This window comes from Gossypium hirsutum, chromosome D07, assembly GCF_007990345.1.
Source record: "Gossypium hirsutum isolate 1008001.06 chromosome D07, Gossypium_hirsutum_v2.1, whole genome shotgun sequence".
Classification (NCBI taxonomy): domain Eukaryota; kingdom Viridiplantae; phylum Streptophyta; class Magnoliopsida; order Malvales; family Malvaceae; genus Gossypium; species Gossypium hirsutum.
In genome coordinates this window covers 58,227,611-58,239,721 of record NC_053443.1, presented here as the reverse complement: position 1 = coordinate 58,239,721, position 12,111 = coordinate 58,227,611, and the positions used below count along the sequence as shown (strand labels likewise).

Below are 12,111 nucleotides of genomic sequence, written 5' to 3'. Positions count from 1 at the left end.
ACTTGTCAATGTGGAAAATTAGGCAAAATTTTAAAATTTCAAGAAATTTTCATATACTTATAAATTTTTTTAAAAAAATATTTCCAGAATTTCATAAAGTAAAATTTGAATTTTCATATTTTTAAGAATTTGTGATATTTTTAGATTTTTTTGGATTTAACTTTAAAAAATTTAAAAGATCCAAATTGATATTTTAGTTATAGTTCAAAGACCAAATTAGCTATTAAGTCATAGAGTTAAAGTGTCATGTCATCAGTTCTTTATTGAGTTAACAGATGAGTGATCAAAATGTTATAAATCGATAACATTACTGATCATTTTGTAACTTTATATATTTGGGTGATCACAACGAAAATTTACCAATAATTGGATGGCTAATGATGTACTTGAAGAATAGTGATTTAATGACCTACGTTGACTTCTATTAGCAAGTTAATGAGAAGTGACTTTATTGACCATTTTCAAATAGTTGAGTGATTAAAATTGTAATTTTTCATAATTATGTGACAAAAGTGTAAATTTACTAATAGTTGAATGATCATCAATGTAGTTTACCAATATATTTATTATAAGTGGATGTCCATAAACAAGTTTGATAACTTTAGGACTCTAATATTCATTAGGAATAGAATTTTATATCATTTATAGTTTTTATATTAAATAGGTTTAATGCAAACTTTAGTCTATAAAGTATATCACTTTTCCCACTTTGATTGTCTATTGATATGATAAATCAACTTTGTTTAACACTCGTTGTGATGACGGTTGGAACGAAAATAGACTGAAAAAAATAAGAGTAGAAAAGAGTCTACCAAAAGGTACGAAACGGCCATATGCAACGCCAACGAACGATATACGAACTCATCGATCACATTACATGGATACACAACCTCTACACTTCAAGTGAAATAAGTTGTAATTCATTGCAGTAACACGGGAAGAAATTGATTACCGCTAAGATCCATGTTGTTCTGACTCTTTATTTTTCTTTTAAGTACTCATTTCCGGCAAGGTATCGAGTTGTAACCCTCAAAAAATCCTCCAAATATATGGGAAAGTACCAAAAAAATGAAACCCGAATCCAAGTAACATAGGCTAAGGTTAAGTGATCAATTGAGCTCCCTAAAAAAGCCAGTATCTGATAAAGATGAACATACAAGTATGAAAAACAACATTCCAACATAAAAGAATGGGTGAAAGTACCTGGGAAGTTCCTGTATTATGGGGTGTTAGGACTGGATCAAATTAGACATTCTATTATTAAATAAATCAATTTAGTTCTTATACTATTAAAAAGAATCAAATAAGTCTAAATAACATTTACAAGATAAAAAATATCCTGAAAAATTATTATTTTAATAATAGTTAAAGTCCAAATAAAAAATTTCATTTACATAATCATAAAAATTGCTAACTCTATTTTAAAATGATCTTATTTTATTTTTTTAATAGTACAAGGATTAAATTGATACATTTAATAATAGAGGGACTAATTTGATCGGTTCGGCTCTCATTTTCATTGAGATTTCAATCATAATCCATAAACTGAAACGAAAAATAGAAAGTAATGAAAAGGGCAGTATTCAAAATTTCTGAGGAATTATACTTACATTGGGATCATCTCCAAAACCATACATCATATGCTGCACTGTAAATGAGAAAAACAATGTAAATCATTAAAAATTTGCAGGAAAAAAGAAACTCAGAGAATTGGGAATATAAAAGGTTGGGTTACAATCTTTCTGAAAAACCCCTCTTTTGCGCTTGAAAGAAGTCTCTGAAGGTTGTGAAGAGGGCCCTGTTGATGGGTGACTCATTTTTTTTATCCTCTCTACTTTTTCACAGAATCGTAGGAAACAAACAAGTCCCAATAAAAAATGTCAATCAGGAAACCCATCATTAAAATAATCTTAAAAGGGTTAGAAAAAGTAATTGATTTACCTGACTCTTGAAGAGGGGGGAATGGCACAAAAAGGAAGAGAATTCTGGTATTTGTAAAGATGGGTATTTTGATGGGCCAAGCTTGGGCTCACCAATGCCCTTATGATGTGTTGGTGTTCGGCCTGCTTGAATCATATTGAATTGGTTAAAACATGTCGTGATTTTTATACTTTTCGGAAATTTAAAATTTGTCTTTTATATATATTTTTCAAGTATTTAATTTTTCTACTTTAGATTTTAAAATTTAGATCCATCTATTAACACTATTAAAATTATTTAAAATTTAATCCATGCACTATTCATAAATTTAAAACGAAACTTCCAGAATTGAACTAATATAAATCATCGGATGTCGAATGAGCACGATTAACTTACAAAATATCTACATATAGAGAGTTTTTTTTGAAGGTGGCTTCAATGCCTCATATTCCGTTGCGACCATTGTTGCTCATGGCATCAGTAGAAAGGTAGAGATTAGAGACTCTTACTTTCTAGTTCCCGTGACAAAGCAAGAATAACTTTAGAAGATGCAACGATAATCATAGGCTTTCAAATTGAAGGAACCATTGTAGGGTGGTTGAATTTGAGATTGAGCCAAAGATGAAGAGGTTACTCGGTCGTAACCTCGACAACAAGAGATATTTAAAAGGCAATTGAGTAAAGTTGACAAGTCGAGCATCCACCAGCAAGCGATGTCAACAACGAAGAGTTTGAAAAATATGTTAAAGCATACATACTGTGCATCATCGGTGATTGCTTACTATCTGCCATTGTTGGAGGACATCGCTCGTGTCGACACAAACAACTAGAGGTCCAAAATGTTGGCATTCCTATACTGGGCCTTTTGACAATGAGACGGATTAAAAATCACAACAGTTGAACTTCGGCCTGGATACTAATGCCATTTATTAGGTAAATCCCTTATCATCCATTATCTTTTCCACTTGTGAGAAGGTTAGGAGATATTTACATCAAATTTTTAGAACATGTTTCAAGTTATATGTTTTAATAATCTATTTGATAAATATTTAAAATGTTTGTAAATTTAAGGTGAATTTGGATCACACCACGTATTTTTAAGAATTTACCCATATTCGAATCAATATTTATTTATTTTTACTATTTACTGTTTTATGAACTTAGAACAAATTTTTTTAGTTTCGATAGACACCATTCTAGCTTAACAACATTCAGTCCCTGCTCTTGAGGGCTGTAGACATTTTAGGAGGATTTCACCAATTTCTGAAAAGTACATTAAACGTCAAATTCACAGATGAAGTGATAATTCAATAATTTTAAGAAATTTAACATTCAAGAGTGCCGAGTTCATATTTATCTTGAGTGATAATTGAGATTAAGTTTTCTACGTCTATCATTTTTGGATGGTCTTCCTCTAATAATTTGTCTTGGATGTTACTAGTTTGACATTTGTCAACTTAATAGATTCCTTCGCGGAATGGACTCCCGTCTCCTCATGGGCGAAGGACTCCCACTAAGAAATATTTCTTTATAAAAACTCAATTTTGGAAGAAAACATCACTGGATTAAAATATTAATAATATACGCATTTATATCATATTGATATTTGTTTTTGATACATTTTTATATTCTTTTTTCTTGTATTCATCAATTGTATACTAGTGCCCATGTCTAGAGTTTGATTTTGATGGTTAAGCTGAAGTTATTATCTTGAATGCATTATTACAGCTCAACCTCATCCTGGTCATTTGGATTGTGTTACAGCTTAAAGTAGGCTTTATAGGTTTGAAAACAATGTCTTGTACATACCTTAACACGATTTTGATTTTTCAAGTTTTACACTTGATGTCTCTCTTTTTATCTCGCTATCGATTTCGAAAAATTGTTATCTCTATAAAGGTTTCGCATGGCAAACTGAGATCACAAGCAAGCAATGAGAAAATCAACAATAGAAAGATTAGATCCAATCACAATAAAATCTAACTTCGTTTAATTTCTATGACAATCAGTAGAGGTCACCTATTTATAGGGCAGAATCTAGAGTAATGAAACCCCCATTTTACCCTTCATTAATCTAATTTCAGCATCGTGGCTTCATCATCTTCGTAAGTTGTAAATGATTTCCACTTTATGCCTTCAAATAACCAACTCTCAAGTAGCAGAAATTAAATGCTGAAAATTTAAGTTATAAAATTATTTGATATATTATTTAAAATTAATTACAAAATATATTTAGATTATTTGATAAATATATATAGATTTTAATTTTTTTTTCTCATTTCATCCTTAATTTTTAAAAAAAATTAAAATTTAAATGTAAAGTTTTACAGGATAATAAAATATTAAAGTAAATAAAACAAAAATATTCCCCTTTTAAGTGATAAACAATGGCTGAGCTAGGGCCTCAAATGGAAAATTTTATATTTAAGCCCTTTATAATTTATAAAAATTTAAATTAGTAATGATAAAATTGTACTTTAGCCCTCAAAAATAATAAAAATTTGATTTAATTCTTTAAAAATTATAAAGATATAGAATATTAAAATGATAAAATTATATTCTTACTATCGTAAAAATGTACAATTTAATTCCGACTCAAATTTTTTCTTTCTAATTCCACCACTGATGATAAATAGCTCCTTTCTACTTTTATTTTTTTCATACCTTTTAAAACACCACAAAGTAATATAATTAGGTTGAAGAAAGTCCAAAAATAGAGTAAATTAAGAATATTCCCATTTGGATCATTAAGAGATGTTTTGGTTTTTAGAAAGAAGAGCATAAGATTTCAAAAGAAATAAAATAAATATTTTGAGATTTGGCACCTGATTTGTAGTTTAGCTTAGAAATTGGTGGGTTAGTGAATACGCACATGGATGATGTATCCCATTTTCTAGACCCAAGAAAATACTACCCTTTTTTCCACACTATTCTTTTCTCCCTTTTCCCTAGCACCGACAAGAAGCTTGTTACTATGATGAACAAGTTATATTATAGGATAGGATTAAATTAGTCTCTATATATAAATTGATGAGGAATATAGGAAGTTATAAAATAATTTAACATTCTTTTCAACAGTAAGTGGATTAATTTGATCAACCTCTAAAGTAGAGTTACTTCCACCTGTAATAATCACTTGCAATCTAAGACAGTAAAAACACTTCATCAGCACCACACAATCCCCCATCAAACGGTGCATAGCTCTCAGTACAAAACGAGTTTTAACTATGAAAAAGCACATGGTCCATGCTCCATACAGTATGCTGCAATCCTTGACATAAAAGAGACATAAAAGATTACTCTGTCAGTCTGGCAGGCTTGATTCTAGGCCACACTTGGCTGGATATCATTAAAAAGGGTAGATGGTGAGGCTGGTGGATAAGTTTCTACACTGAGATTACTGTCCAATACATTAAAAAAGGGAAAGTAGTAAAAAGTGAAATAGCTTTTCATATACATATATAAAAGAAGTTCCTAGAAATGAGCTAAAGTAGCAGAGAAAAAAATGGAGTTTTGGGGAGTTTTAATTTCTGGGGTTTTAGTTTCTTGGTGGGTTTTGAGTGTAAATGGTGCTAATTTACCACCATGTCAATTCCCTGCTATTTACAACTTTGGTGACTCAAACTCAGACACTGGTGGGATTTCAGCTGCTTTTGAACCCATTAGAGCTCCATATGGTGTGCCCTATTTTCACAAACCATCTGGTAGAGACTCTGATGGTCGCCTCATCATTGACTTCATAGGTAAAAAAGCTGAAAAAAACACAGTTCACAGTTCACAGTGAACTTTTATTTTATTGATTGCTGTTTTCTTCTTCTTGTGGCAGCTGAGAGACTTAAGTTGCCATATCTTCATGCATATTTGAATTCCTTGGGAGCAAATTTCAGGCATGGAGCAAATTTCGCTACTGGTGGATCAACCATAAGAAGACCGAATGAAACCATTTATGAATATGGGATAAGTCCATTTGGTTTAGATATGCAGATTATACAATTCGAACAGTTCAAGGCAAGGGCTACTGAAATGTATAATCAAGGTTAGATTTTTCATGTTATCTGTTTGATAATATGTTTATATGAAGTTAATAATTTGATCTTTGGACATTATTTTAACCCCTTTTTTGTTTTTTTGGTAATTATTAGCTAAAGATCCTTCTGAAAAAGATAAACTTCCAAGACCTGAGGACTTTTCAAAGGCGCTTTACACCTTTGACATTGGCCAAAATGATCTTTCTGTTGGGTTTAGGAAATTGAGCTTTGATCAACTGCGTGCTTCCATCCCAGATATCATAAACCAGTTAGCATCAGCTGTCCATGTATGTTTCGTTCTTCGAGTCTATGCTGCTCTGACTTTTCCCTTTTTCGAGGATATTCATGCAAATATAGTGAGAAGCCTTAGAGAAAAATGAACAAATAGGATACACACCCAAGTACGAGTAACATAACTTCTAGTTTTAAAATTGCCTGTGTTTGACATCTTTAGCAATGTCTAATATGCGTGTGGCAATGGCTTTCTAACACTTTGCCTCATCAAATATGTGCAAATAGTAGTCTTTTTGAATAACATGTTGATTGTCAGTAAAAGTAGTAAAAGTACTATGAAGGCCCTTGTATTAGGAGACAGATTACATTTTATCTTCTCTATTAAAAAATGAGTAAATTAATTTTTGTATCTTAGATAAAAGAGCAAATTGGTTATTTTATTAAAAATTTCATCCATTTTTACCGTTAAAAACTAGTCTGTATACGCCGACATGAAGCATATTCCGTCAGCTATGCTAGTTTTTAATGGTAAAAATGAATGAAATTTTTAACATAAAAGGATTAGTTTGCTCTTTGCTCTAATGTGTAGAGACTAATTTACTCATTTTTTGAAAAAAAAGGTAAAACACAATCTGACTCTTAGTATAATGATTTTCATGATACTTTTACGGTTGATAGTCTAATATCTGTGTGTCAATGGCTTTCTTTGATCAAATATGTGCAAATAACAGTCTTCTTAGAACTTTCATAAGTAATTGCAACTTTTTAGTCCATACTTGTGATAAGGAACAAAATCTAACTTATCAGTATGTTAAAATCCAGCATCTGTATGAGCAACGAGGGAGGAGTTTCTGGATACACAACACGGGTCCGATCGGTTGCTTGCCGGTTAACTTTTTCTACATTCTTAATCCCGAACCTGGTTATGTTGATCAGTACGGTTGTGTCAAGAAACAAAATGAAATGGCCATGGAATTCAATAGACAGCTTAAGGACAGAGTAATCAAGTTAAGAACCGAGCTCCCAGAAGCTTCGATTACTCTTGTAGACGTCTATACCGCTAAGATTGCAATGATTGGCAATGCTAAGAATCTAGGTAATCATCATCGTCATCACCATCATGTCTGACCCTTAATCTCCATGCTATGCAAGGGTAACTTTATTTATCAGTTTGTGCTTATTTTTTACAGGAATGGCGGATCCATTAAAGCCCTGTTGCGGATATCACGTGAACTACGATCATGTATGGTGTGGGAACAAAGCAATCATCAACAAAACCGAAGTATTTGGAGCTTCGTGCAAAAACCCGTCTATGTTTGTAAGCTGGGATGGAGTTCATTACACTCAGGCTGCAAATCAATATGTTGCAGATCGTACACTCAATGGCTCATTATCAGACCCTGCAATTCTTATTACTCAAGCATGTCATAAGCAGTAAGTAAAAGAGTCTTTTGATCTCAAATGTATTGAAATCGCCATTTTGGTGTATCGAAAGATCTGTTACGTGCAGAATGATCTCAAATGTCATATTAAAAAGACCTTAATGAGAAGTTTTAATACTGTTGGGGACCAATAGAAACTATTGAAGCTTACGTGGAATGTCATCATTTGCAAATGAGTTCCTTCATTTTTCATATAACTTCACCGATAGACAATTACTATGAATCAGATTGAATTTCACCCTATTTACTCAAAAATAGGTAAATTAATCCTTGTATTTTAAAAGAAAAATAAACTAATTTTTTTTGTTAAAAATTTTATTTATTTTTACCCTTAAAGTTAGCATGACTAACGGAATTATCAAACTATGTGTGTCTCATATTAATTTTTAACAAAAAAATTAATTTACTTCTTGATTTAATGTATATAGATTAATTAATTTATTTTTTGAGTAAAATAAGTAAAGTGTAATTCAACTTTTAACACAGGAGTTTTCATAGTACTTTTACCTAATTTGTTTCTGTATATTTTTTGGTTATATGTCCGACACGAGCATCTTCAAGTGGAATCGAATGCAATGGCTACCCTAACATACTAACATACTAACGAAGAAACAATACAGAGCTTTAAGTAACAAAAATGGATATCAGATTGTCAATCTTTCAATGCTAAGCCAATACATGATAATCAGGGTTCAGATTCACATGTTTAAAACGCCAAATTCTGAATTAAGACGCATTTTTATACACAAATCTCATTGCCTATGCCATTCTGGCAATGGAACCACCTTGTGAAACGGTACCGTCCTTTGCGGCAAAGCTCCGTCATCGAATTCCAATAGATACCTACAGACGATTGGAAAAGGGTATCATGCATTTCAGTGACACACAACAGGTAAAACAATTCCGGGTTCTTCTAAATAAAAGGCCATGGAGAATGTTACTTACTCATCGGATTTCCTCTGGTGGAGAGTTCCCCCGCAAATATGCACAAAGAAGATTGTTAGTCAGTTTATTAAGGAGAGGAAATGATCGAAACGTATATATTGCGTACTGAATGATGAAGGTGGTGACCAGAATAGTCACCTTTCGAGGTGTACTAATGACAGTTGCTTTATAAAGTGCAGTTGTTTCCGGATAAACAGCCAAAACATTTCTCCCCGCAGGGAATTCTTGAGTACCGGAAGGATCGTTACGTTCCGGGAATGGTATGATGCAAGATGCAGACAGCTTGTACGTCCTGGAATCGCAATAACCGGAAAAAAGAATGACATCTTCAAGATCAACTTCAGCTATGCAAATAATCGAAAAATAAAAGCTTTGATTCTTAAGACTGACTACATAAAAGAAATTGAGCCATCGATATAGGTATTCTCGTAATTACAGTTAAACCACGATAGAGTCCTCCGGACCGGCCAATATAAGCATGATAAAGAACAAAGTATGAAAAGCTTACTTCTGGACACCGCCCTCTTCATCATCACCTGCTTCCTCATCGAGTACTTCGAATCTGCATATGGAGATTCAGCTTAAAAACAAGAATAAAGAAGACCCTGGATGGGATTTTCGTACGAGCCGAAACGAAACATCCTATATGAACTGTACTTACTTTTTTGTTTTCTCATCAAAATTGATCACTTTTACGACAAACCACTCATCCATCTTGGCGTCCGAGGTGACTCTCGCAGCTACCTGAGTACAAAAGCAAAGGTAAATTGGGTCTACGAAAAAATATCAAAGATTGTGATAGAGCTACACGGACGACTATGCACTACAAGCTTACCTGTTTATCTTTGAAACTAACACAAGCGTCAATATGACTGCATAGGAGAAGGGCGAGAGATATCTGAATCAGATTTCATTCTTCTCCTTTTCTGCTTCCTACCATCTGCAATATTTGATGTCAGCGACATAAACAGGAAGTTCAGATACCCTCATTCTAGTATGTGAAATCTAGAGATGAAATTGACTTTTTCGTTTTGACGTATGTCATATATTCAATCTTCTAGCTTTGAAACAAGAGAAAGATTATAGACAATTGATCGCTTCAACTAATTGCCGAGTCTTTAATTGATTTTAACAATCATGATAGAAATTTGTACAGTCATATCAACTTGAGAAACTCTTTAGTAATCAGCCAAGCAATTCCATGTTTCAGGGAGAAAATCAAACCGCAGAAAATTAGTCTTAACATACTCTTTGATTACGACATAACTAAAACGAACAGAAGTGGTGGATAACACGCACCCATTTTTCTTCGTTGTTGTGCTGGTGCTCCGGTGCCAGGATGGCAGGAAAGTGTCGAGTTTACTTACTAAGGAATAGGAAATCCAGTATCGATGACAAAACATCAGGAATTCAAGAACAAGAGAATACAGTAATGAGAATCAAACCAGAAAGTTCATCACTAAATACAAAGAAAGTGGTAGAAGACTTTATTAGAGATAACGGACATACACTACTTCTCGCTCTGACAGATCTTTAGCTTGAATCTATCAACATTTTCGTTAGGAGTTCTTTTAAATCCAAAAATGGTTTTGCATTAGCAAGTTATTCAAAGGATTTGCAGCTTTTATCTGACGAGATGACAATAACGTGAACGTTAGTCTAAACCTTTTTTCTTTTTTTATTAGATTAGAATGAGAAAAAGGTCTAAAATTAGTTGTTAAAAGAAGTAGGTATTGTGGGAAGGTGGACTTTAGGAATTTTCTTATTCGAAATCATATGATAATATGTTGAACGATTGAAATTATGGGTTGCTTCTCATCAAGTCTCTTTAAACTAATGTATGGCATAGCTTCTCATCCACAACCCTTTTTTCCTTTGCATTTTAAATATTATTTATGCCTTTGTTCAATACGGACGGCTAAGAAGGGCAATGGCCTTTTTTATATCTTGGAAGAAGAATAAATAAGGTTGTCGAAATTAAAAATCATTTAGTCAAATCGGGTGATAAACTCAAACGTAAAAGGTCTCTATTCCAAAAATTGCATTCAATCGAAATTGTATTTTTGATGTTTGTTATTGTAATTATGAACTAATGCTTTTAATACCTAGGGATATTTAGGATGATTTCTAATTTTATGCAATAAAATCTTAGTTATTTATTTTTAATTATGAATGCTTAATTGTTCATAGGTTGATAATTCTAGAGTATTAATCCATGTTTAATGTGCACAAATTTGAGGTTGAATAGACTTTTCTTGTGATTAGATCTTTGATTTGCTGTAATTTGATATGTCAAATTAGGCTCATCGTGTCACTTAACGAGCTTGTTTTTAAGCAATTTAAATGTCTTTTTAGTAGTTTAGCTTAATTTTAGTTTTTGCAATTAAATAAGTGCGAATGTACCTTTTTACTCATTTTGAGACCCAAATTGGCCAATTCTGCTATTGGGGACCTAACGACTGATTGAGTGTTGTAGAAACGTGGTGGTGGCCGAATCCGAGCGAAAGCATCACCAATCGAAGGGGTATCACGATATCAAAGCTTGTGAATCGCGATACCCTAAACAGTGCTACAATGAAGAGAACATAAATCACCTACAATGGTATCACGATACCCAACACCCCAAGGATTTCCCATTTTGGAACTGACGACGATATCGTGACATCCATACCTAGGTATCGGCATATCGACATTATGAGGAGACAAAAAATGACACCAGGGGTAGCTCTTGTCCAACCGAAGCACCAATCAGAAAGACACATTCAAGGGAATTTCGCTCAATAATTGTGGGTCAAAATTTACTGCTAAAACAACCAATTTTGGCTAAGGAGAGAGAAGGGGAGCAATAGGCATAATTTAGATAGTTTTTTTTTTAGTTTTCTCTTCATCTTTTCTAGGCTTTTACATTTTCTATCTTCTTCCATAGCCGTAGTTTCATTTTCTCTGCATTTTCTTGTTATTTCCATTTCCTAAGTTAAGTTAGTTATTACTATAGTTAGGGTTTATTTTCACCTTTAGTACCTCTTCTTTAGTTGTAATGACATTTAACTCTTTATGTTAATGTTATTTTAGTTTCGTTTATTTTCATCTATTAAAAACTTCATCTTTAGTGTTCTTTGTAGGGGTGAGTATTCGATCGATTCAAGTCGAATTGAGTCAAAAAAATTCGACTTAGTCGAGTTGACGAATCATACTTTAGCAATCGAACTCAATTTGAATTTTTTTCAAATCGAATCGAATGAAAAAAATTTCGAGTTAAGTGGAGTCGAGTTAACGGATCATATTATTTATACTCAATGTTGGGTTTACATGGACCAATTATTTAATTAGTAGATGAAGTATAAGATTATTTAACTACATAAACAATATAATTGTTTTACCTTTTAACTTAATGAGTAAATATTTATCAAAACAACATAATTTTTCCTTTTAACTTAATAGTTTTGACTTTTAACTTTAGAAAAGGTAAACTTTTATCAAAACAACGTAGTTTTGCCTTTTCTTATTCGGATTTTTGGATAACTCGAATTGTGTAATTCATA

At 32.5% G+C, this 12,111-nt stretch overlaps 2 protein-coding genes and 1 pseudogene across 2 annotated transcripts; 1 reads left to right on the top strand and 2 right to left on the bottom strand.

Moving 5' to 3' along the window:
* Positions 1-809: 809 nt before the first annotated feature.
* Positions 810-1,945, bottom strand: LOC107926458 (transcription initiation factor TFIID subunit 13). Its single transcript, XM_016857306.2, has 3 exons — positions 1,736-1,945; positions 1,611-1,648; positions 810-1,138 (listed from the first exon to the last, which is right to left on the bottom strand). The coding sequence occupies exons 1-3, from the start codon at positions 1,815-1,817 to the stop codon at positions 980-982; spliced, it is 279 nt and encodes a 92-aa protein (XP_016712795.1). The 5' UTR covers positions 1,818-1,945; the 3' UTR covers positions 810-979.
* Positions 1,946-5,185: 3,240 nt separating this feature from the next.
* LOC107926557 (GDSL esterase/lipase At5g14450) lies at positions 5,186-7,774 on the top strand. The gene is made up of 5 exons (XM_016857440.2): positions 5,186-5,663; positions 5,747-5,956; positions 6,063-6,235; positions 7,005-7,278; positions 7,373-7,774. Exons 1-5 carry the CDS (start codon positions 5,426-5,428, stop codon positions 7,618-7,620), a joined length of 1,143 nt encoding a protein of 380 aa, XP_016712929.2. The 5' UTR covers positions 5,186-5,425; the 3' UTR covers positions 7,621-7,774.
* Positions 7,775-8,247: 473 nt separating this feature from the next.
* Positions 8,248-10,203, bottom strand: LOC107926433 (SAGA-associated factor 29 homolog A-like; annotated as a pseudogene).
* Positions 10,204-12,111: the final 1,908 nt, after the last annotated feature.

What these genes read in the sequence shown, in the direction of transcription:
- LOC107926557 (XM_016857440.2), top strand. Translation starts at nt 5,426, where the DNA reads ATGGAGTTTTGGGGAGTTTTAATTTCTGGGGTTTTAGTTTCTTGGTGG. An exon ending in TACTGAAATGTATAATCAAG is followed by an intron (nt 5,957 to 6,062) that starts GTTAGATTTTTC and finishes GGTAATTATTAG; the next exon opens with CTAAAGATCCTTCTGAAAAA. An exon ending in TGGCAATGCTAAGAATCTAG is followed by an intron (nt 7,279 to 7,372) that starts GTAATCATCATC and finishes TATTTTTTACAG; the next exon opens with GAATGGCGGATCCATTAAAG.
- LOC107926458 (XM_016857306.2), bottom strand. Translation starts at nt 1,817, where the DNA reads ATGAGTCACCCATCAACAGGGCCCTCTTCACAACCTTCAGAGACTTCT. An exon ending in AGGGGTTTTTCAGAAAGATT is followed by an intron (nt 1,649 to 1,735) that starts GTAACCCAACCT and finishes TCTCATTTACAG; the next exon opens with TGCAGCATATGATGTATGGT. An exon ending in GTTTTGGAGATGATCCCAAT is followed by an intron (nt 1,139 to 1,610) that starts GTAAGTATAATT and finishes CATCTTTATCAG; the next exon opens with ATACTGGCTTTTTTAGGGAG.